General features: G+C 35.8%; 1 protein-coding gene across 1 annotated transcript in view; it reads left to right on the forward strand.

Annotated features, from left to right (window-relative positions):
• RYR2 (ryanodine receptor 2) overlaps positions 1 to 25,869 on the forward strand; it is a 377,267-nt gene that overhangs the window by 285,744 nt on the left and 65,654 nt on the right. The window contains exons 62-73 of the mRNA XM_054162288.1: positions 1,457 to 1,506; positions 6,304 to 6,364; positions 7,232 to 7,470; positions 11,985 to 12,066; positions 13,478 to 13,608; positions 16,108 to 16,428; positions 17,796 to 18,036; positions 18,446 to 18,533; positions 20,074 to 20,166; positions 20,489 to 20,659; positions 21,500 to 21,559; positions 25,556 to 25,690. Of these exons, the coding sequence (XP_054018263.1) occupies positions 1,457 to 1,506; positions 6,304 to 6,364; positions 7,232 to 7,470; positions 11,985 to 12,066; positions 13,478 to 13,608; positions 16,108 to 16,428; positions 17,796 to 18,036; positions 18,446 to 18,533; positions 20,074 to 20,166; positions 20,489 to 20,659; positions 21,500 to 21,559; positions 25,556 to 25,690 (1,672 nt within the window). The remainder of the gene's footprint in view (positions 1 to 1,456; positions 1,507 to 6,303; positions 6,365 to 7,231; positions 7,471 to 11,984; positions 12,067 to 13,477; positions 13,609 to 16,107; positions 16,429 to 17,795; positions 18,037 to 18,445; positions 18,534 to 20,073; positions 20,167 to 20,488; positions 20,660 to 21,499; positions 21,560 to 25,555; positions 25,691 to 25,869) is intronic.

Consider the following 25,869-nt stretch of genomic DNA (forward strand, 5'->3'; position numbering starts at 1 on the left):
ACCAGCCTCTTCAGAATTGTTTTTTTGCATTTCTTGTCCATTGAATCATCTTTCAAGTCTTTGTACTATTGCAGATGTATAAAATGACTTATGAGCATGAATCTAAATGCTGGCCATTTAGACATCTTTATTTATCTATCTATCTATTTATTTATTTATTTAAGCTAAACTGATTACACAAGATACAATAGGTTCAGTCTGACTTTTTGAAAACACAGAAAATAAGATTGTGAGCTACTTACTGTGTTTCTTACAATAGACAAAAGATTTATTTGATGTTAACATGCTTCTGTTCAGCTGTTTCTGTTCGACTGGGTGAACCAGAGCCTCGTAAAAGAAGCTTCATAAAATAAAAGTGAGGTCCCTGGACATGAACCAACCAGACTCGTTCCTAAAACAAAGCAGTTGCTGGTGCTATAGTGGATCACTGTGCACTGGCTGATTAGCTATATTCAGTACCATATTAACCTTGCTTTTCTGATTATGGACATAAAAGTTACCATTTGACACCATGCTATTGTCTGTCAATGGAACTATATGGTCAGATCTTATCCATAAACTGTGAAGAGATGCTAGTGGTGTCTTGCTTTTAAATCAGAGACTGATAAATAGCCTGTGTGCCTAATAATTAAATAGCTAAATAAAATTACATGATACTGGTCATGTTGTATACAGCAAATGAGGGGTTTTGCAGCACAAAATATAGCACCAAAACTGATGTTTCTCTCAAAGAAAATTCTCAGACTGAAGTGAATCATGAAGATCGAGATAATCCTTCGTAAATCTGGAGATCAGGTCAATTTGGGTAGGGCAGTATGCTCCTGCTTCTATGCATTAGCCTAAAACTTCATTCTTCATTGTTCTGAACAGGGCGTTGCTCATCATCACAGGAAGTAACTGAAAAGAAACCATTGACCATATAAATTTTTATTGTTTTTTTTTTTTTTTTAACCATGTAAGGGGCCATTTCTCATGTTAGGTATGTGTTTGAAAAGGATTTCCCACTGTGTTCAAGATTGCAAGATCCAAATTGGACTAGTTAAACATTTGCCATCAAGCACTTCAAAGAATCTGATTCGCTTACCTTTTGTTTTCAAACTGTCGGTGGTATCCTGAATAGCACACTGACCACATTTTACTTCTCAAAGCTTGGATGGTTCTTTCTTTGTGAGTTATCATATAGTACGCTTTTATATTAATTAGCTTTGCTTGTAATTTTTTCTTTTTGGTTATTTCTTTAATTATAATGTGTGCTTATTTAACCACGTTTGTTAAGGATATGCACTTAAAAACTCTTTCTTTAGTACTCTGTCCCACATTCTGCTCGGATAATTGATTCTTTCTGCGTGACATCATGTTGCTTTTACTGCTCATATATCAGCTGTTATTTTTTCTTTCTTCTCCCCTCCCTTATTTTTTTCCCTTCTCTTCTCTTTTATTTTTCTTTTGTCTTCAGCCTGTTCTGCAAACTTGGAGTTCTTGTCAGGCATAGGATTTCACTGTTTGGTAAGGAGACCCTTGACAAATACTAGCATGGCCATCACTTGGTTTTCTTTGCCTTTTTTGCATTGCGTTACGTGCTGCTTTATTGTATGCTGCATGGCTCTAATGCATGGTCTTCACAGACTAGTAATTGTTTAGGCTAGTAGATCACAAAAATTATTAGATGAAGTAAAAAAGCTTTTGTAGTTATCACTTTGGGGTTTTTTTGTTTAATTTTCTGTGTGTGTCAACTAATATCTGGATTTCATTATCCTACCAAATAATTTTGCTGAACTAATTATAATTACTGATTTGTTATTTTATTCCTAATTGATTGTCTTGTTGCCCTGAAAATCACTTAATTGAAGTAAATTTGAAGTCTACTTTGAGCGTATACATTATATGAAATGTGTGGCACTGTCACATACTCTGCAAATTAAGATACTTGAAATAGCGCATCCTATGCATATATAGCTTCTAGGATGGATACATTGCAATATTCAACATCCATGAACATAGCTAATTGGGTAATTAGTGAGTGAACTAGATGATTATTTTTTTTAAGATAGTTTGCATCTAACTAAGTTCCTATATATTTCATTCAGTTTGAAGGGAAGGAATTCACTTGCTGCAGCACTGTGGTGTTTAAAAAGCTTACAGACTGTTATGAAAACCATTAAACTGAGAAGAAAGATCAGAAGTTACTTTGGGATGAGCTGAGTGAATTTGCCTGTAAAGCCAAAAAAGATCATAGGACACATGGAGTTATTTCTGCAGCCGTGTGGCATGGTTGCAGCAGTTTCTAAAGGGTGGAGTATATCACAAATGTACACTTAAGTTCCAGTTCATACCTTACCTAGGTTGTTCCTTCAAAGAATGAACTAGCTCAGGTATACTATTAAAATTTTGCAAATTATTTTTGTTACTGTATGAATTTGTTTTTCTGACTTCTTTTTTTCTAAGATGAATATCAATTAAAGTTAAAAATCTAAGTCAGTGTAACTTTCTCCAGTAATAAAGAAAAGATCCTTTCTATTCCACATCTCATCTTGCTTGTTTCTTGTTGACTGGGTTCAAGTGGTAGAAGGAGTTAAGTCAGATGGGATCAGCTGAGTATTCTTTACGGCTGCAGTTTGTTTTTTTTCATTCTTTTCCTAGTGTGCAGTAACTAGCAGAATACAAAATTTTCATGCCAACACAGATGGGTATTGTAGTTTTTTCCTTGAGTTATGACAAGGTCACCATAAGGCTCCTGAGCATGGTTGTTTACTGTGGATGTACTAATTCAAGTCAGTCACCTTACAGTTTGCCTTACCTCGACGGTGAATTATATAACGTCAGAAAACCTGATTAAAAGAATTGCACTTACACCAGTAAAGACAAAGCCTTTGCAGAGTGGGGAAAATGCTTATGAAGATGGCCTATGAGCACAGTTGGGGCTTAAAAAGCCATTTGTGCATTTTGGAAGCATCTTGAATGAGCAAGATTTGCTCAATAATAACTTTTATGGGTAGTGAGGACTTTGGTTATAACAAACAGCAATAGGCTATACACTTATGCTGTATAGATGTTCTATATTATTGTGAATTTGAATGGTACTTCAGAAGATCTAGCTGCAGGTATGAAAATCGTTAATAAATTCATGTAACTTAAGCTGTGTATAAATGTCTTGATGAAATAAGAAATTAAGCATGCAAATCTTCCAGAGTGAGCTTAAACAGTTTGACATCTGGTGTCACTGAGATTATGGAATTGTAATTCACCGTGTAATTATTATTTCTTTACACTGTGAAAGTGGGTTTTGGGCACAGTAATTTACTGTTTGAGAGCTGTAGCTGCACATCAGTAAGACTGCATTGATTTACCGTATTTTAAGGGGCTGAATTTGGAAGTTTTAGTGAATAATCTTGGTGAATTGAACACTTGAACTTATATTTTCTCAATTTATAAAACTAATTTATATGAGTGGTTTGATTTGATTTTTCTGTTGTTTAGATCTCCAGTAAGGCATACTTTCTATACAACAATGTAATTTTTGTTTAAAAAAGTCTTCATACAGGTAAAATGTAACAAAAATTAGCTATATATTAGATAAGAAAGGCTTGATTTTGCTCATTCATTTTTAGGTTCACTTTTAGGAACCTAGAGAAATTAATTAGAGGAGTTCCTAGAACAGAAACAGAAGGCTTTCTGAGCCTAATGACATGCTGAATTTATTAGTGGCCTACCACTGAGGCATAATGGAATCACTATCCATAAAACTTTCACAATACAGCAAGAGATTTTTTTCCTCCTGATATAACAATAAATCTTTCTAAAATATATAGGATTGCAGCTTGTATTATTATAGGAATTCAGTTGTACAAACCCCATTTGTACTACATGCTGTAGAGTGGTCACACCATCAACCTGATATTTATACTAGCTCCTTGGATACTTTTGGCTTAAGACCTCTTGAACTTGTGGGTTTGTATTTGTGTATATCCACCCTCTATTGCTTTGAGTTGTGTGAAGAGTTCATTTAAAGAACATTTCAATGTCAATTTTTATACTCTTGAATTGTATTTATCACTTGCTTTCCTTTCATGATGTAATGGCACTTTATATACTGTATGTTCATTTCTACATCAGAGTATTCTGTATCTGGTTTTCAGCCTTTTGAATATCAGTAATATTTTTAATTAATTTTTTTATTATTATTTAATCAAGACAGAAGTGTACACTGCAAAATATTGAATACAGTACTAAAGCTAGTTTGATTAGAATACCCCTCATTTTAAGTTTCATAATGCAGTTTAAAAAAAAATAAGGCCTTCTGAAATTCACTTCTGACCTCGAGTTGAAAGCAAACTGATTCCCAAACTGTTTAATTCAAAAGGATAGTATATCTGGAGTTTTAACTGTGGTATTTTAAGTACAATTTTTATTTTTTTTTCTTCAGGTGTGGATTTTTGTTTCACTGTGTCATTAAAACACTTTTCAAACAGAGGAAAAAAAGCAGATTGCATTTTATAACATTCTGGTATAAATCCTACCCAAAGGAGACATTCCAGGAGAGAATGATAATTTTGTAATGATAATTTTGAAAGTTTATTTTTAGCATTACGTGGATAAAACTGGTCAAACTCTAGTATATCAATCAGATTAAATTGAAGGGGGGATGTGTTTATCATGGTCACTGAGTTCTGCTCTGCTATTCTAGTCTGTGGAACCAACCACACTACAGTATCTGCTACAGGCATATGACTATAGCTTGTCATATTTTCAGTGTAACTGAAATTGATGTATTTCTGACCCTTCCATCTGGTTTCAACATATGGAGTACCTGATTCCTGATAAATATATGCTTCTTGAAATATGTCTAAGTTGTAAATAGATTGCCAATGTAAATTTTCGGGGCACTCAAGTGAACACCTCTTTACTGAGCTATGGTGCACAGTGTGTACACACCTGCACAGTGAATTAAAATACTGTATCATGACAGTCTATTTTTCAGGCTATGTTCAGGCTGCTTTGAGTACTTACCTCCCTCCCTGCTGTTTATACCACAGTACTGCACTCTTTTCATCACTGCTGGCATTCTTATTAGCAGAGCAGTAAAATAATAAGGGAAAAAAACAGGGGCTGACAAACTTAACATTTTGAGGTGGTGTTTTCTGGTAGAATATTTTTTTAGGCCACTTCAGCTTTCTCATTTGCTCTATGTTCACATGACCACCAGTGCCAGTACAAAGAGGGTGGGGCAGCTATGGAAGCTGTGGTTCCCCTTTGTTTAATTTACTCTGGATGAACAGCAATACTTCTTAGCTTGCTATTGTAGAGTAACAATCTCAGTGCTCACACTCCTTCCTTGCAGTTTAGGTTTTTATGGTCTCTATTTCACTGACAGAGTTACTAATTCAGTTGCCTACATTTTCAAGTGAAATAGCCACCAGTGAGAAAGTATTATAGACTGTATGCAGACAGCAGTATTTTCAGAAATCTGTCTTATTTTAAAGATTCAGTATGGGGTATGGGGGTTCTTTTTGGTTTTGTTTAGTTTAATTTAGTTTTGTTTTTCTAATTGAGAGACAAATATTTTGAGAGGCAAGAAAACGTATTTTCATTTTTGCAGAGATTCACATTTTGTTTAAAACCCAAATATATTAAATAAGCTGTGAATCAAGTTTGTGTAGCCCAAATCTGTCCTGAATTTTAAAAGGGAATTTAAAGGTGGCTTGTACATGGCAATATCTTGGAATGTACATATGCATACTGGGATGTTGTGTGTAAGTTCTCTTTTTACATATCTAATGCCGAACAAACCAATTTATTATGAGAGATGCCTATTATGTCAGAGATTGTTACTCATGTGGGTCACACCTGATCTGGCTGTAAATGGTTGCAGCCTATTGGTAAGAACAGGGAACTAACCTTTTGGATGACGTTTTATATACATAGTCTTTTCCTGCAACAGCAGCTGGTGAAAGTTAACAGCTTTTATATTATGGAGAGGGGAAAGATAAATGTTCAGTTAAACTTGAATCAATTAAAACAAAATGAAAACCAGAGAATACATTGCATCTCTTATTAACCCCACATTTAGTGCTTCCATCTTGACTGCCTTAGCTATTTGATGAGAGATGCTTTACTGCATTTGTGTAAACAAGGCTAAGACAACAAAATGCATGTTTTTTAACTTGAATGTAAAATTATGCAGAAGTTCAGTTGCTCTTCTGCTATATCATTTATTCTTTCATTAAAATCAAAGACACAGCAGAGTGTAAGTATGCTATACAGTATGCGCAGCTTAATTGGTTGATACTTTTCCTCCCTGTTTAGGAAATGATGCAACGTCAATAGTCAACTGTCTTCACATACTGGGCCAGACCTTGGATGCGAGGTAATACTGAATATATTTCCTAAAGTACAAAGAAAATCACCTAAGAAAATAATGTGCAGCCAGATTTGGGCTACTTGTGTAAGGCCAAATACAAAACTCTAAAAGTCATAGTACTGAAAAGAATTCCCATTGCAAAGTCAGTTAATTGCTAGCTAATTACTTGTGTTTGGCAGAACAGTATTTGTAGGTTACAGTTTCAACTTCGGTTTGGAGCAGTGGTATCTATGAATGAATGCTTACCATTATTTCGTCAGGTTTTAATCATGTGATAGTCCCCAAAATACAGTAAGATTAGAAACATTTTTCTCTTTGCTTACACTGATTAATAAAAAGAATTCTGAAGTTATATACATATGGTGTAAGGTAAATCTGTCTCCTAGAGGATTTTCATTGCAAAGTTTATTCAGGTTCTAATTTGAACAAAACTACCTTTTTACATCAAATTTGGTGGTACTTGTACTTTAAACTGATCTGCTTAAACCATTGAGAGTTGCATGGATGGCCTTAAAATATTGAAGCGTGATATATTGCTTTTCGTTACCTGTACAGTCAACTAACTATTTGTGCTGATAGTTGATGTGTAGTTCTTTGCAGTTGTGAAGCAAAACGTAACAGATTACATCCATGGAAATTTAAGGTAACTTTTTTCACTTTGCATTTGCTCTCAAATGATTGATCTCCTCAGTGGCTTAAATGAACAAATTTCACTTTGTATAGGTTGTTCTGCTTTGTGATTTTATACTATCAGAAGATGGAACATTTTTCTTCAGATCTTTTTAGTCTATTTCGTATAAACCAAGACTGGGCTTTGTTCTGTGCTTATCTAATAGAATGTTATTTTTCATTATTTTTGCATGCTATATACAGGACTGTTATGAAAACTGGCCTAGAATCTGTGAAGATGGCTTTGAGAGCATTTTTGGACAATGCTGCTGAGGATCTGGAGAAAACACTGGAAAATCTTAAGCAAGGCCAGTTTACACACAGCCGAAACCAACCAAAGGGAGTTACACAAATCATTAATTATACTACAGTTGCTCTCCTGCCAGTTCTATCTTCATTATTTGAGCATATTGGACAGCACCAGTTTGGGGAAGATTTGATATGTATGTATCATTTAGTAGTGCAATGCCACTGAAATATCTGTAATGACAAGTAGTAGGCATAACTAGACTCAGTTCTATTAGAGAAATACAAATTATAAGTGATTTTGACAAAATTGCCATAGATTTTACCTAATATTTGCTATGATTGCCCTAGAACAGTCTGCAGGTTTTAGTGTACTTTGCGTAAATATTGTATCATATACAGATGTTATTACACAGTCAGAAGGCTTGGTTTTGTTCATAATTTGAACATACATTTACTGAGACTGTCTTCTTGTATGAAATGTTGCTTTGTATGAGTTACATTTTATTTGCTCTGTCTATAAATGAGGTTATACTGCAGGAATGATATATCATCATGCATGCCCCTTGACTCTGCATCACTTAGCAGAGAATTTGAGTGGGTACATCTGAGATCCTATGGAGCTTCTGAAGAATTAAGGCACTGGAGAAGGGAATCTATATGAGACTCTTTATATGAGATTTCTGTGAAGATTCTGATGATAGCAAATTCTATGTCCTTAATTTTCCCAGACTCAGTCTCAGCAAGACAAAATTTTGCAATCTGCAACACAAAACTTTAATTTTACATATTTTAGGAATGCTACATGAATTGTACCGTCCAGACTGCAATGAAGGAGGCAATTCTACTCTGTATAGATAACTTAGTTAAGGAAATAGCTGAGAGAGGGATTTGTAAGAAAGGAATCTCAGATTATATTTTTCCCTTTTTAGAATCTGGAAAAGTATAATTTAAAATAGCATTAAGAGAACAGTTTCTTTAAAATTCAGAATTGCATTGATGGATTCAAATGTGATGAGATTTAAACATCCATTTTCTCATAAAATTGTTGCTGTAAAATTCAAGAAACTGTGACAGTATCCAGTAAAAGTCATCTGTGGGGCTCACATACCTCACTGGTTCATCATAAATCACTTTTTCAGACATCAACATGTTCATGCCATGTATAATTTTTGACCTCTGATATTCCATGTTTCAGAAGTCAATGCTTAGCCTTTGATATCACTTTAAAATACACATCACTGGTGTCAAACACCTAATTTAGAATTCATAAATGTAGAACAAAAATATAAATTGAACATAAATTTGGCCTATTTATTTTGTCTAGAGCAGATTGGAAAGGCTAACTTTTCTTATGCATAACTTTTCTTTACATCTTGTTAAGATGTGCTTGCCATGTTTTTTGTACTACTTTGATGGCAAGCATCTTGACCTGGTGCTTATACCTAAGAGTATTATTATGTGTACAGAGTACTCCATGGGCAAAGGTGGGTCAGTGTACCTGAGGTTATTCTTATTACAAAAACCACTCAACTCCAAGATCATCTGAATTAAAATCATGGTATAGTTAAAGAGTGTTGTCCTCCTTGATATTTAAATTGTTCGTACAGTATTACTGCAGAATACACAGGGAAAGCTTTTTTTCAAATAGATTTTAAGATTATTCTCACATTTTTAGAATACATAGAATACATAGAATAAACCAGGTTGGAAGAGACCTTCAAGATCATCGCATCCAACCCATCAACCAATCCAACACCACCCAAACATCTAACCCACGGCACCAAGCACCCCATCAAGTCTTCTCCTGAACACCTCCAGTGATGGCGACTCCACCACCTCCCCAGGCAGCCCATTCCAATGTGCAATCACTCTTTCTGTATAGAACTTTTTCCTAACATCTAGCCTGAACCTCCCCTGGCGCAGCCTGAGACTGTGTCCTCTTGTTCTGGTACTGGCCGCCTGGGAGAAGAGACCAACATCCGTCTGTCTACAACCTCCCTTCAGGTAGTTGTAGAGAGTAATAAGGTCACCCCTGAGTCTCCTCTTCTCCAGGCTAAGCAACCCCAGCTCCCTCAGCCTCTCCTCGTAGGGCTTATGATCCAAACCCCTCACCAACTTTGTTGCTCTTCTCTGGACTCGTTCCAGCAAGTCAACATCCTTCCTAAACTGAGGGGCCCAGAACTGGACACAGTACGCGAGGTGCGGCCTAACCAGTGCAGTGTACAGGGGCAGAATGACCTCCCTGCTCCTGCTGGTCACACTGTTCCTGATGCAGGCCAGGATGCCATTGGCCCTCTTGGCTGCCTGGGCACACTGCAGGCTCATGTTCAGTCTACTGTCAACCAGCACCCCCAGGTCCCTCTCAGCCTGACTGCTCTCCAGCCACTCTGACCCCAGCCTGTAGCTCTGCATGGGGTTGTTGTGGCCAATGTGCAGAACCCGGCACTTGGATGTGTTCAATCTCATGCCGTTGGATTCTGCCCATCTGTCCAGCCTGTCGAGGTCCCCCTGCAGAGCCTCTCTACCCTCCAGCAGATCAACTCCTGCCCCCAGCTTGGTGTCGTCAGCAAATTTACTGATGATGGACTCGATGCCCTCATCCAGATCATCAATAAAGATGTTAAAGAGCATGGGGCCCAGTACTGATCCCTGGGGCACACCACTAGTGACTGGCTGCCAGCTGGATGTGGCACCATTCACCACCACTCTCTGGGCTCGGCCCTCCAGCCAGTTCCTAACCCATCGCAGTGTGCTCCCATCCAAGCCATGGGCTGACAGCTTGGCCAGGAGTTTGCTATGGGGGACGGTGTCAAAGGCCTTGCTGAGGTCCAGGTAGACTACATCCACAGGCCTCCCCACATCCACCAGGCAGGTCACCTGATCATAGAAGGAGATCAGGTTGGTCAGGCAGGACCTGCCCTTCCTAAACCCATGCTGGCTGGGCCTGATCCCTTGGCCATCCTCTAAGTGCTGTGTGATTGCACTCAGGATGACCTGTTCCATAATCTTTCCTGGCACTGAGGTCAGGCTGACAGGCCTGTAATTCCCTGGCTCATCCAACCGGCCCTTCTTGTGGATGGGTACCACGTTGGCCAGCTTCCAGTCATCTGATATCTCTCCAGTGAGCCAGGACTGCTGAAAAATCATGGAGAGTGGCTTGGCCAGCTCATCTGCCAGCTCTCTCAGCACCCTAGGATGGATCCCATCTGGTCCCATGGACTTGTGGGGGGTCTAAGCTGCTGAGGAGAGCTCCTATCACTTGTTTTTGGATCACAGGGAATCTATGCAACTCCCTAGCCCCTTCTGCCAGCTCTGCAGGCCAGCTGTCTGGTAGACGTTCTTTCCCGCTAGTAAAAATTGAGGTAAAGAAGGTGTTAAGTACCTCTGCCTTTTCCGCATCCTGTGATACAACATTTCCCTCCATGTCAACCAAGGAGTGGAGGTTGTCCCTGCCCTTCCTCTTGCTATTAATATATTTATAGAAGGACTTTTTGTTGTCCTTCACATCAGAGGCCAGTTTAAGTTCCAAATGTGCTTTTGCCTCCCTAATTTTCCTCCTACATGCCCTAGCAACATCTTTAAACATTCCATGGGTTGCCTCACCTTTCTTCCAAAGATGATACACCCTCTTTTTTTCCTTTAGTTCTATTAAAAGTTCATTACACAACCAGGGTGGCCATCTGCCCCGGCGGCTCCTCTTCCGGCACATTGGCACAGCCTGCTCCTGAGCCTTCATCAGTTCTTTCTTGAAGCAGGTCCAGCCCTCCTGGACCCCTTTATTTTTAAGGGCTTTCTCCCAAGGAACCCTCTGAATTATTTCCTTGAGCAACCTGAAGTCCGCCCTCCGGAAGTCTAGAGTGGAGGTCTTCTTGCTGCCCCTCTTAGTTTGACCAAATACCGAAAATTCAATTATCTCATGGTCGCTGGCCCCTATACAGCCTCCGACCACCACATCACCCACCAGCCCTTCCCTGCTGGTGAAGAGGAGGTCAAGCATAGCCTTGCCCCTGGTAGGCTCACGCAGTACCTGGGATAAGAAGCTGTCCTCCATGCAGTCTAAGAACCTCCTAGACTGCCTCCTCTCTGACTGAAACATTTGATAATTAAGACGTGCTTTGGTGAAGTAATATTTTTTTAATCCTTGGTGACTCTGAAGAATGAATTAATTACTTGCCATTAACTGGTACCTGTGTCTAAATTTTTAAAAATATAAACTGATTAAAATAATGTATTACCTGCTTAAGAGCATTACCTTTTTGTACTGTATTTATGTAGTAGTGTTATATTTATAAATTGATCTATTCCCTAACTTATTTATTTTTTACTTAAGATTTGTTGACACATATTACATTAATAACTTCTTAGATTATGTAATTAGATGTTATCCATAAAGAGATGATATGCCATTAATTTCCGAAAGTTAGTGCACTAGTGAAATGTGTTTACCATCTTAGCTGGTAATTTAATGTTGAATTGTAAAAGTATAAAGGTTTTAAATGGAAGTATTGAGTAAAAACTATAGCACTCAGTAGTCAGAATACTTTTTGTATTTAGAGAGTGATTTCAGTGGACTGCCTTTGGTAGCTTAATATTAATTCAGTTGCTTAATAGTAATTCAGTTATTGTCAAAAGAAATACAATTCAATTCTACAGAAATGTATTGCAAAGACAAATCTCTCTATACCTATTATTTTATTCTTCCCTTTAGTGGAAGATGTTCAGGTCTCCTGTTACAGAATATTGGCCAGTTTATATGCTCTGGGAACTAGCAAGAGTATCTATGTAGAGCGGTAAGAAGAAAACTGTTCTATTTTCAATATTTGTGTTTCCATTTCATGATTCTTTGAGCATTTTGTATCTGCTAACCTTCCTCCAAATTGTATTTGGTCTATGCAAACCTTATTCACCTAAAAATAGAAGTACTTTGATAATTCGGTTATTCAAATTAAATAGTTGCCATGTAGTGACTAGCACTGTTCTGAGGGAAAGGTAAACAGAACTCACACATTTCAGATATTGGCAGGAGTAGTCTGGGAAGTCCATATATCTGTACACAGCCATAATAAACCTGTGAAGAACTCTAACCAGACACGACCTACCCTTGCTTTTGTGATGGCTGTATCATAGGAAACATGAAGAGAAGTGGACATGCATGTTTATAAATAGGAAAATACGCATCTGTGGAAAACCAAGTCTCATTAATTTCATAAGAGATAGAAAATTAATTGGGTTTTATATTTGGCAAATAAATTATATGGAATTTGTAGTTAAGATGAAACATGGCAGGGTAAGTTACAATTTTCTTGTATGGCTGTCTGCAACCATTAGCACCAATGAAAAGTGTGTCGCATGCTCTTTGTCAGTGTGTGTGATGGATGTTTATGAAGACCTAATGAAAAGGAAAAAAAGGAGGAAGGAGCACACAGGATAAATAATGATGGGAAATAGGTTAGATTTAACAAAATTAAGTTTAATGAGTTGCATCTAGAAAGAACCTATGTTTCTAAAATGAGAATGAAGATGAAACTTGTTAAATCACAAGATCAGTTTGGAAGTTCATGGGAATCTTGGATTTCTGTCATCTCTGTGACTCAGCTTCAGCAGCTGATTTCTCACACATACTTCTTCCTAAAGATGGACTTTTACAATTTTGACACACTTAAGAACTTTTGATTATTACATAAATGTTGTATATTCGAAGATATTAGAGCAAGTTTGCATGTTTTTACACAAAACTATCAGAGTTATTGATCAATAGAAGCAATTTTCCCTTCTCTGAAGAACTTGACTTTTATGCCATATTAATTTCTGATTATTATTATTGTTTCTCAGAAAAAGACAATTATTCAAATAAAATGATAGTTGTATTTGGACTCTTGGTCTATTCAGTAGCTTTTCCTTAATAGCAGAAATTATAAAGTCAGTAAAGCTGAAAGTAAAAGGACAGCAGGCACTGTTGCGATGACTTCTGGATTTCCCTGCATGTGCCCAGCTAAGTAGGCCACCTTGGACATTTTATGTCTTAACATTTCATTCATGAATTATCAGAGTGTTGCTGGATGTCAGTTTCTTGTTATCTGTTTTGTTGGTGATCATAATAATGTAGTATGAGCTCATTAGAATAAAACTGAGGCTAGTATACAACTCAAGTTGTCATCAATCATCAAAGGTGTATACTTAATATTGTTTCTTAATTCACAGGCAACGATCAGCACTAGGAGAATGCCTGGCTGCTTTCTCGGGTGCTTTTCCAGTGGCTTTTTTGGAAACTCATTTGAACAAACATAATATCTACTCAATTTACAATACTAAGAATGCGAGAGACCGAGCAGGTATTTACAGAAACTCACATGATGATTATGAAAACACAATTTCACTGTAAATGCGGCTTAATACATGTATTTTTGCATACATTTTGTATTGCCAGAATTTCCTGTCTTGGTTTTGTATTTCTTTCCTAAATCAATGGGCTAAGTCTGGTGAAACTGAGTATTTTATGTTTCTAAAGATACCAATGTTTTAATTTTGAGATACAATTCTCAAAATACTACTTTGGAATCAGTTTAGTGAAGAGACTTTGCACATTTATCATGTCTCAAATATATGTGTTTGGTTATAAAATTATATGTTCTAATCAATACCTTTAGTTACTAAGTATTGGGTCCCTAAAACACACATAATTGCAATTGCCTGTATTAAGTAAATAATGCATCCTTATAAAGTAAATACACTGCATGCACATTTTTTTCTTTGTTTGAGATGCAAGGCAGTACAGATACTTTTCAGAAGCATTATGTATGTTTATTTTGTGTATGCCTTTTCATTCTGTTATGACACTCTTGATGTTTCTTATGCTAAAGCACAGTTGTTGAATGAGCTTGCAGGCACTGCTTGTTACTACTGTAAACAGAAGAAAAGTTACAATGTTCTGCATTACAATGTTCTATTGCACTTCATTGGCACAATAACAAATGAATTGCAGTAGTGTTCTATTACACTTCTGCATATGTGCTGTGTGTGAATTATCACAGATACGTGTAGGTGACATAGTGTATAACATGGTACTTTATGATAACATCAATTTCATAACTTCAATTTTGTTTTTGAAAAGGCAAGTATACCAGTTTTATTCTTATTCTATTATTTTATTCTTTATCCTTCTATCTTATCCTGAAAATATCAGCAGCTGTGCTTGCTTACTGTATATATTCTAGCTATTTTGATGCATCTAGAAAGAGAATAATCTGCATTTTCATTGAATTTTAACAGACTGTGGTGGTGAGAGAAAGTTCAGTTCTCCCCCCCACACAAAGAAACCACGGCTAACTCAGTCGGAGAAGCAGAAATCCGGATAAGCTATATTTACGAGCAGGATGAAGTGCAGATGATTATGTACACAATATACAGTATTTGCAATATATACAGAAATATACAGCAAAGAACGTAATACAGAACACCTTTCCCTCCTCCAAGTAGAGGGGTTCCCCCCCAACTGTGCCCCCCTTCTCCCCCTACCTCCCTTTTTTCCCAAAAAGGGGTTAGAGAGAGAAAAGGTAATTATTAGGGAGGAAATTCTGTTAGCTCAAAGTGTATGCAAGAATTAGTTTCTTATCTGGTTAGCTCAGTTAATTCAAGGTCAACTCTGTCTGGCACAGCTATTACTCAGAGAGACTGAAACAGAAAGACTGAAAAAGACAGACTAAACTGACTGAGATTCAAACTGAACTAAAGCTAAAAATTTAAAGTTGCATTCTACCAATCTGCCAATGAAATTCGTTTAGAATATCTTGTTTTCATTATTATACCAAAACATTCAGCCAGAGTGTTTCAGCAACTGTCCCTTTCTTAAAGGCACAGCCTAAACCAGTCACACAGACATTTGAATGCATTTTCCAAAACTGCATTAAGCATTAACGAGACTCTGTGATAGCTGTGTAAAATGGATTTGGGTCTAAATTGGAAGACAGATTGGTTTTGCAAAAAGGCTAGCATTAATCTGTGTTGGAACAAACATTTGGAGTCACGAATTGCAGGCTAAATTTTCAAAATCTAGATTCCTGTACATCTCTGTATGTGTGAGGGTGTTAGGCATTCAAGACATTGTCGTTCTGTTTATGGATATTTATTTGTAGATGAAAGAAACTGCCTCAAAAAATCCCCTCAAACAAACAACAAACCCCCACAAAAAAAAAAAAAAAGGTAACACAATAAAACAAACAAAAAACCAAAACCCACACACAGCCAAAAAAAGCATCTGCAGTGCCTTTTCAGAAGGAGGAACTTCTAATTCAAATAACTTGAAAAGTAAATATTTGCAATTAGAAATTCCCCTGCTGAAGACAGTTTCTCAGAATCTCCTCTACTCGTTATGTCAGGCGATGAATTCTTTTTCTTCTGTGAACATTCTACATTTCATCTCATGTGTTGTGAAGAGATGTTTCAATGTATCAATTTTGTTCTTGAACTGCAAATTTTATGTGGGAAAAAATTCTGAAATTTAAGCTTTATTTTGAATATAGCAAATTGCATTTCATTTCTCGCAATTAGTTCTATATTGTTCTGTATAACTTCTACAAATTCCATTGTTGTAGTGTTCATATAGGAATTATTTTTACTATAGAAAGCTTTTATTTTGAAGCTTATAATTGAGCTACGTTTATTTCTCAATTATATGAAAGTAACTGCTTTTTATTGTTGTGCTTGGGGGTTTCCCTTGGATCAGGAAGGCATAAATGTAAATTGATACAAAAATTTTACAGAATAGTAACCAAAAATAATTAGTTTACATCTATGACTTAATTTATCAATTTTGGGATCTTTTTTTCCAATAGTTCTCAATTTGCCTACTACTGTAGAAGAGATTTGCCCAAATATTCCCTCCTTGGTGAAGCTAATGGAAGAAATTGTGGAACTGGCAGAGTCTGGTATTCGTTACACACAAATGCCACATATCATGGAAGTAATACTACCTATGCTGTGTAGTTACATGTCACACTGGTGGGAACATGGGCCAGAAAACAACCCTGACAAGGCTGAAATGTGCTGCACAGCTTTGACATCAGAGCACATGAACACTCTGTTGGGTAACATACTGAAAATCATTTATAACAACCTTGGTATTGATGAAGGAGCCTGGATGAAGAGATTAGCAGGTAAGATGTGAAAACAAATAAGAAACCAGGCATGTATGTTTATATTCAGAATGTGTGCATATATACACACACTGAGTTACCATGTTAAAGCTGAAGTAGAACCACACTCATTTTTATGTTTTTAAATAATACAATCTTGATGAACCAGAAATACTAAGTGTATAGGACAGTAGAAGCAGTATGGTAAGCAATATGAGCAGTATTAATAACAATAGAAGAAGTATATAAGATGATTTCTTTTTTTCCCCAAATATGCACATATGCATTTTGCATTGTGTGGAATAAAACTTCTGTAGTTGCTTATGGAATAAAAGGACTGTAGTTGTTGAGCCTGTGTTCATTACATAGCAAGTTTAATTTCACTGGTGTCACATAGTTCCTTGGTAGTTTGTATGAGTGCTGAATCTTTAAAATACTGTTTTGAAGCTGTGTATCTAACATATTTGTTACAATGAAATGTGGAAATGTGTATGTCATTTTAGTAATCTTGTTGCTATTTTACAGCAGTTTATTCTTCAGCATTACAATCTGTAAGAAAAAGTCACTTCACTGTGAGTGCACCTTTTCAGTTAGGCTTTCTTATGACTTTTCAGTGTTATCATAGAATTTCATTCATGGTAGTCTGGATTTGTAGCTTTTTGAGAAGTAGCAGTGTTGTGTACTCTAAAGATACCTAGAAAATGCATAAAATTCTTTGTAATCTAATGGATATGTTACAAATGGTTTTGCACTAATGGTCTCAGGTGAAATGCTAATTTGCATGTTTATTTTCATGAGTAGATTTGCAAAAAGCCTTGTATTAACAAGTCTCAGACAACTGGTTCATGGATGGTCAGATCAGTCCAATTTCTTTTTATACACAAGCCTTCCAGTGTCCCAGTGTGCATAAGAAACAGAGTCAGGCTTTTTCAATAGGTTTGCAAAGGATTACAGCATACTTTCTAGTACTACTTCACTCAAGTCACAAAAGCGAGATCCAGTAGTGGAGCTAGTGGCTGAGAAAACGTGTACACCATACATATGTATCCACCCCTACATACCATTAAACAACTTCTGTATTACTCAATAAAATGATACAAACAAATTCGAGTATAATGACAGAATGCTAGTAAAGAGGTATTTCAAGTTGTATGATCATTCAAGTTTAGTCTGTGAAGTTGTCATTTCTGCCTTCATAGTGACAAGGTGAACCAACTATATGAAATCCTGACCACATTTAATTCTTGGCAAAATTTCTGCTGATTTCAATGGGGGCAGGATTTTACTCTGCAGCTTAGTAATAACACCCAAGAAAGAGGGAAAGGTTAAACGTTTTTATTTATATTTTGTGGCCAGGTATATATTATAATATTAATTGCCTTAAATAGTGTTTTCCCAGCCCATCATAAGCAAAGCGAAGCCACAGCTCTTAAAGACACACTTCCTGCCACTAATGGATAAGCTAAAGAAAAAAGCAGCAGTGGTTGTGTCGGATGAAGAACATCTAAGAGCAGAAGGCAGAGGTGACATGTCGGAGGCTGAACTGCTCATCCTAGATGAGTTCACCACTTTGGCACGGGACCTCTATGCCTTCTACCCTTTGTTGATTAGATTTGTGGACTATAACAGGTATGTGGAGAGGAATAGGTCAATAAATCTCATAAAATCTTCCTGTTTGTTGATAACCATCTATCCCATGATATGCTTAGCACTGAATTAAGGTAGCTTTTACACAGCCTTCCATTCTTGAAGTTGCTCAAGCTTATGCTTTATGACTTTTAGGAGGAACTGGGGTCTTTTTCAGATAAAAACTAAAAAGAGAAAAAAGGTGAAATCCAAATCCATTGCATTAGACGAAGAATAATATCAAAAGATTTAAAGGGCTTTGAAATAGGACATAAAAAGCCACTTCCAGAAAGGACTAAAAGCATGCCTGCTTGGTTTTATTGGCTTGTATCCATGCAAAATGTGAAAAGTTATTTAAAAGAATAAAGCCAGTGAGGATCATCTGCATTTCCACCCTTTTACCAAATTTTAGGGCAAAATGGCTGAAAGAGCCCAACCCTGAAGCGGAAGAATTGTTCCGCATGGTGGCTGAGGTCTTCATTTACTGGTCAAAGTCTCATGTAAGTAATTTCTTAATAAATACTTGTTTTTCATTAGGTTTTACTTGTTTAAATTAGTTTTTTAGTAGGCAGATCAATTACTTAGTGTTTATGTTTGGGAAAACACATTTAATGACAAAAGTGAAACCAGGTAGGAAAGTGTTGATGAGTTTTCTGACACTTCTGAAATGCCTGGGTAGCTAGGGGAGGTGATGGGTGTTTTGCAGCACAGTAACATTGATGGTAGATATTTGTCATATAAATTCTGGTTTATTTGTTGAGTTTGGGGTTTTTATATATTAAGCTCATTGAGGTCTGTGTCCTTCTTTTCCAATCAGTTTTCACCCCCAAAACCTTTTTGTAACCAGGATGTATGACTAGTAAATTAGTGGTACTTATGTCATTAAAATCCATTTTCCTAATTTGTACAGTCTTTCTGTTTGAGCCTCTTGGCAAAGTTCTGATAAAAATTCTATGGGAAGGTTCTTAACGTGACTTGTGGAACAAGAATTTGCTGAAGGAAATGTGCGACTCTATTTACAGTCACTTAATTTGTCCTACAGTGTAGATTTGTATTTCTTTAATAGAAGTTAAAAGTGTACAATTCAATTATTAAGCCTAGGTCTGTAGCTGGATTGAATGAAGTAAAGTCAGTAAGTGTTCTAAGAGCAAGGATGTTGCAAATATATCTTACAAATAATTCTCCAAATAAAATGGTTGGGGTTTTTTTATGTTTCGTATTTCATAAATGTTACCAGTTAAGGATATTAATAATTCTTCTGCAAAATTTACTCTTGGTTCTCTAGTCTGATTTCTCTGGTTCAAATGCAATCAACAAGGGGTCTACATTAACACTTTATCAGGTACCATCACTGATAGTGCTTAAATAAAAATAAAGCATGTTTCATGTGAATACTGGGAAATAAAGAAGAAAATAAACCCAAAGAAACTAAATACTTTCAGGCATTGGTTCTCCCTCTGGACTGTTAATATTCAATTTATTTTCTGTTGTAACTTCAATTTTCTCAATTTTCAGAAGTAAGATGCTTTATTATTTAGGTGTTTGTACCTGAATTTGACTGTAAGATTTATTGTAAGCCTTGTTGTGCATAGAAACTGATTGCACAGTAGATGGAAACTATCATGAACTTGCTTGTTTATTCATAAGTTTAGTCTTTTAAGGTTCTTATGCATCTGAATTTAGTGGGATTTTTGACGGGAGTGGAGGGGCAATGGAATGGATGATTTACTAGTAAGGGAAAACCCAGACAATATTTTTGTATTGAATTGGAGGAGTGAGCTTTTTATCACAGCCATTTCATAGCCAGAGGACATTTTTCTTCTCTCTAAAATAGAAACAAACTCCAAACCAAACAGCCCTCTAACGTTTGTCATGTAAAGCTGGAATTCAAGATGGTTCCTGACCATCCATTAAATTTGTATCCCCCTGTCATATCTTGTAGATTTAACTCATTTCCAGTTAATTTATATTTTTATTTAAGGCTTGTTTAGATAGATGTATAATAAGTGCTTTTAACGGAGTTCTTCTATGTATTTACAGAATTTCAAAAGAGAAGAGCAAAACTTTGTGGTACAGAATGAAATCAACAACATGTCTTTCCTTATCAGTGACACCAAATCCAAGATGTCCAAGGTAGTGTACAGGTTTTTGTATTTTTTCTCTTTGGAGAGGGGAAGAAGACAGAAGGACTCCAGAGAAGCACTTTTGTTTTAGTAACAATATCTGCTGAAAATCCTGGGCTGAGAATCAAAACATAGTCATTTGATAAAAACAGAAGACATTCAAGGTAATTGGTGCAAAATACTGGCAATGATACAAAGGCAGTTCCATTGGGTAGGCTTGCAGCTGTATAAGTAGTAAGGCTGCTTGTCAAACCAGAGCCAAGTATAAAGTTCCTAATACAATTCCTTTATTTAATCTTGAAAATTTTTTTCATCTTTGTTTTATGCTGCAGGCAGCAGTTTCTGACCAGGAAAGGAAGAAGATGAAGCGAAAAGGTGACCGCTACTCTATGCAGACGTCTCTCATTGTGGCAGCACTGAAGAGATTGCTTCCCATTGGCCTAAACATTTGTGCTCCTGGTGACCAAGAGCTAATTGCGTTGGCAAAAAATCGATTCAGTATGGTAGGTGCTCTTTTTGCAAGTTTAAAAATGTAAAATATTTTACTGATGCTATATAAAGGTACAAGGTATAAAGGTACAACTATGTTAAATAGCAATCTACATATTTTTCTGATTTTCAGGACATAAAACATTTCAATTTGACATACTTTCTAAATGATCGGTATATGACTAGAAGCGACGTTCTTAAAACAATTACTTCTCTCTCAATTTTTAATGCTAAATTGTGTTTGTTTTAATGAAGTTTGTTTTTAGAAATGTAGGGAAGAACTGACTGTTTTCTAACTTCTATGCCCAACATCATAACAAATTCCTTTTGATCACTCTTATGTGAATCAAGAATTTCTGTTTTAAAAGTGATTCTTCTGTGTGTAAGCTCTGTGCAATAATGTAGTTGTAATTTGGAATTGACTGCTTTTTCAAGATATGATGTCATATGCATCTGAGCATTATGTATGATCTTCAGGCAGCTGGACTGAAGGATAAAAGAAACAGAAATCAAATCAGAGAAAGGTGTTTACATGACATTGCTTTTGTTTGGTCAAACTTTAGGTAACGTATGGGTATACAGACATATGTAGTATATACTGGTATATATCAGGCTTGCATTTAGTGTGCTATTCTGCACAAAGATGAATGATAGCATCCTGAACTTGTTCATGTGAGTTTTGATATTGCTCGCCCTGGCCTGATCCAGAAAGAGGTATTGCCACAGAGATTTTCCTGTCTTCCACATTGTCAGTTGTTCATCATCTGACAAAACTCAAGTTTGACATTTTTATGAACAACATATTTTCTTAATTACTTTCTCTTTCTAACTTGTCATTTGTAATTTATTGACAGAAAGATACTGAAGATGAAGTACGAGATACTATACGCAGTAATCTTCATCTCCAGGGCAAGGTAATCTAAAAGCAATTTTTAAACATTATTTTTTTTTCTCTGAATTAATTTGTGGTTGCAATGGCAACCTGCCTTGATTTGTTGTGATAACTTGTAGTCTGTTTTTCTCTTCTGTCAAGTAGCTTGTTCATGTCAATTGTTAAATGGTAGATTTTTGATGTGTTATATACAATGTTTTTTATGTACCCTTCAAATCCTTGCCTGTGCATACCATCAATATGAAATTGGAGATGGAAGCAAGGTCTTTGCTTTTGAAATGCTACCTTTTATTGCTCAGGATAGAATCTGCAAAATGCTCAAAGTTACTTTGTATCAGTTTGAAGTATTAAGGAAAAGGAAGCTACCACTTTGGGTAATTCTGTGAAGTGAAAAATCTTCACTTTGCTCAGTTTTGTTCCTGTTTTTCATCCAAGGGGAAAAAAAGTATTTTGGGATACTTTTGATAACAACAAATTCCAGTTAGTACCAGATTAATAGTCCTAAGGAAAAAACACCTCTCTGAACTGGCCCAAGGTAGTTGAACTGTTTTATTAATGCATCAAGTAATGGCTAAGAAGAAGCCATAATACAGAAGTGTAATAAAATTATGTATATTTCTTCTCTGTTGAAGAAAGATGGAATCGGACATATGGATGGTGCTTTATTTAGGATTGTCCTTTACCTCCAGCTAACTAACTAGTATTTCCTGTGCTCATTAAATGGTTACAAGAGAATAAACATGTGAGTTGGAAATCTGGCTTTTTTTTTTTTTCCTTTCTTGTTTTTTCCTTTTTCCTGCAAAAAGTGTTTACGAATCATCCACTGCAATTCAGTGCATGGCAAAAATTGTTTGGATTTTGTTAGTTGGGTTTTTTTGGTGGTTGTTGTTGGGTTTTTGGTTTTTTTATGGTTTCATAATGGGATGCTTCTTCCTGAAAAATAACTGAAAATTAATTTTCTCACATCTTATGTTTTCTGTTTATTACTGCAATGTCAAGCAAGATTATGTGGAAATTGTTTTTTTCTGGGAGCTTACAAGAAGATACCTTATTTTCAAAGCAAACAATTAGCATTTTCTATAAAATATTAAAAATAAACGTCCAATAGCTTTAAATTATAGGGACTGTGTGTAGAACATTTTACCATTGAAAATAAAAGGTTTTGGTTAAATCCTAAAAAGAGCTTGAAATACTTATCCTTTCATATCAAATATTATTATATATTGAGAAGAAATCACACAGGCAAAATACTAGGAAGAAAAGAGAATTTATGAATATCTTCATGAGCAACAGTACTTAAGCAATTTGCATGACATGAACACACAAACCTTAAATATGTTGTGAGCTTCAGTAATATTTTCTTAATGATGAAGATAGGTATTTCTGTTCTGACATTTTCAGTATGTGTATTCTGTCATTTTGTGAACCATACGTTTATAAGTCTTGTCTGGCATTTCATGCTGCTTCTTAGCATTTGTCCTCCTGTTTTAAATACTTGTTTCTATCTGGTTTCTGTAGGATCACATTCTGCATAATACTAAGACATTTGTCTGTTAATGCTTTGTTGCCTTGGACTAATGATACTTTTTTAATACCTTGATCTGTGCTTTCTCCTCGGAAACTTCCCTTGCCTCAATTAAAAGTTTGTTATTGTTCAGCAACTTATCACCTCCTCTGCTTATAACACATGAGAATAAAAGTACTTTTAAATTGCTTATAATGATGAAATTTTACTGTGTCTTGATAATTAAGAAGGAAGAAATTTTAGCTTATCCAAAATGCACACCAACAAATCTTCCAGGTTGTAAACTTTTCAGCATCAAATTTGTGTTTTCCTAACCATAATATTAATTCCCAGTGCCAGATGACATTCAGAAAGGAAACCAGTGGCTTGAAATATATATACATTCATATATGTTTTTTCATTAACCATTACATTCTTTGGAAGCATATAACTTAATTATTTGAAAGCGTGTGAAGTTAAAATTGGTAACTATTTACAAAGCACAATGTAAGTTATTCCATCATTCTATGATATGATCAGTTTCTGTCACAGAATCATCATTGTGACTGAATCAAGTACAGGTCAGATACAGTCAACCGTGATGTTTCTTGTTAAGAAAAGTGATGCCATTGTGCTACATGTGAACACTACCCTTCTGTTGTCTGATTGAGTTAGGCTTAAAATGAATGGAGGCCAAACAGTCTAATTCATAACATTAATAATTTAAATTTATAAATATGTCAGTTGGAATTGTTTTCTTGTGTAAGAGGACTTTCAAAACAGAAGACAGATATCACTTTTAGGAAAGGCTGGTTTTGCCTTTACCACAGTAATATTCTTTTCACAGACACCATGTTCTGTCATTTATGTTAGAGCTAAAATATAATTTTATTTGATTAATCTTCTTGGGTTTTGGGTTTTTTTTGGGAAAATGGCACTGTGTGAGAATCATCCTTCTTAATCTTTAGCTATTAATGTTGTGTCATCTATTTCATGCATTTGTGTACCTTTGTCTACATCTGTCTTCACCCTGTTTCTGTCTTTCCTTTCCTTGCATGCCTGCATGCTGTTACTCAGTACTGAGCCTTTTATTTCAAGAAATTGATGATGAAACTTGTGTTCAATTTGTCTTGGATGAAGCTCGAGTCACCACAATCTTGTTCCAGCCATGCTAATTCACACCTTGAAATGTCAACTACTCATAACTTTAAGAAAACTGTCCATACAAAAAAGCTATACCTTGATAGAATGTGAGGAATCCTCAGATCAAAAGACATCTCCACCTGTGAATAAAAAGTATTTTGTGGACTATCCTTTCATGATGATCCAGTCAAATGCCCACAAGAAGTCTGTGGATGTGACAGTTGTTAAGAAATGGAAAAGCTAAAAGGTGGAAGAAATGCCTGTCAGTTCTGCCTTTCTAGGTTGTAATAAGCTATTATTGAGTGACTGTGTAAGTTTATAATTATTCCTGGAACTTCAGGAAACTCACTGTAAAACTTCAGTGAAAATCGCATGTATCATAAAATGTTTTGTGGAGGTGAATTAGCATTATTGTCTCGTCTTACGCACAAACTGAAATTGGATCCACAATGATGTTTTAGAAAAGTAAGTGTTGAGATTAAGTCCTATTGGAATCTGTAGGGTTTTGGCTCCTAAATGACATAGGTATCCATGTCAGTGTAACTTAAGCCTAAATTGCACAATCAGAAATGATCACCAGCCACACCTCTTGGTAAAATGCATTGCGTTTGCCATTGGCACAAAAAAGTGTCTTACATAAGTGCTGCTTAGCAGAAGTACGTGGGGAAACAAAATGAACCATAAAAGAGATTCCTAATGGTAAAACAGAGAATAATAGATCACTGAAATAGAAAAAATTAAATATTTTCTAAAGACAAAATAAGTAAATATAAAAATAAATATATAAAATACCCCACAGCATTTTCCTTAATGCGGTTCTTGAATCAGTTTTTCATAAGTAAACATTTGGGTTTTCAGCTAGTAATTAGTAAAATTAGGATTTTTTTTTTTAACAATTGAAAAATGTAATAAAAATTGGACATAAATGAGACTAATATCACTAATTTTCTTAACTGAGAGCTAAGTAGTCTGAACTAGTAGAGCAACTATTTTGTTGTTATTTTGGCTTCATAAATAAAAAGTCAGTGTACAAAGTTATGTGTGTCTACGTCATATTCATTACTTTTCCTCAAAGAATATATTCATTGCTGGTGCCAGTGCTATTTGTTGGCCCATGATCATTTGCTCTTTGTATGATTGTTAGACTTTCAATCCTCTCCAGAAGCTCTCAAGAAACATTGCATAAATCAGTCTTTAGTTTTGTTCTCCCTGTCAGTGTAGTGGACACTGATGGGTTAGCCATGTAAAGGTGTGAGTTAGCCAATATACAGTGCTTCTGTTGGCCTTTAAAGCAGTTTCTGTAGTAATTAATCTGTTTGATCTTATGTTTGAAACACTTTGTGGTGGTGATGTGAAATCTTTCTCCTGCAGCTTGAAGATCCCGCCATTAGGTGGCAGATGGCACTTTACAAAGATTTGCCAAATAGGACTGAAGATTCCTCAGATCCAGAGAAGACTGTGGAAAGGGTCCTTGATATAGCAAATGTACTGTTCCACCTAGAACAGGTTAGATATGTTTTCTCAGTTCTGTTGCTTCTTAATCTAAACAACAGTATTCATCCTTTCATTTATACTTTCACCTGCTGTATTTAATGTTTAGGGTTTTTTGCTTTCTTTTGATGGCTACTATTTATGTGCTTTGCCTTGTGTTTTGTAATCCGGTATCATGGTGATATCAAACACAG

The sequence above is a fragment of the Dryobates pubescens genome, chromosome 6 (genome assembly GCF_014839835.1).
Source record: "Dryobates pubescens isolate bDryPub1 chromosome 6, bDryPub1.pri, whole genome shotgun sequence".
NCBI classification, from domain to species: Eukaryota; Metazoa; Chordata; class Aves; order Piciformes; family Picidae; genus Dryobates; species Dryobates pubescens.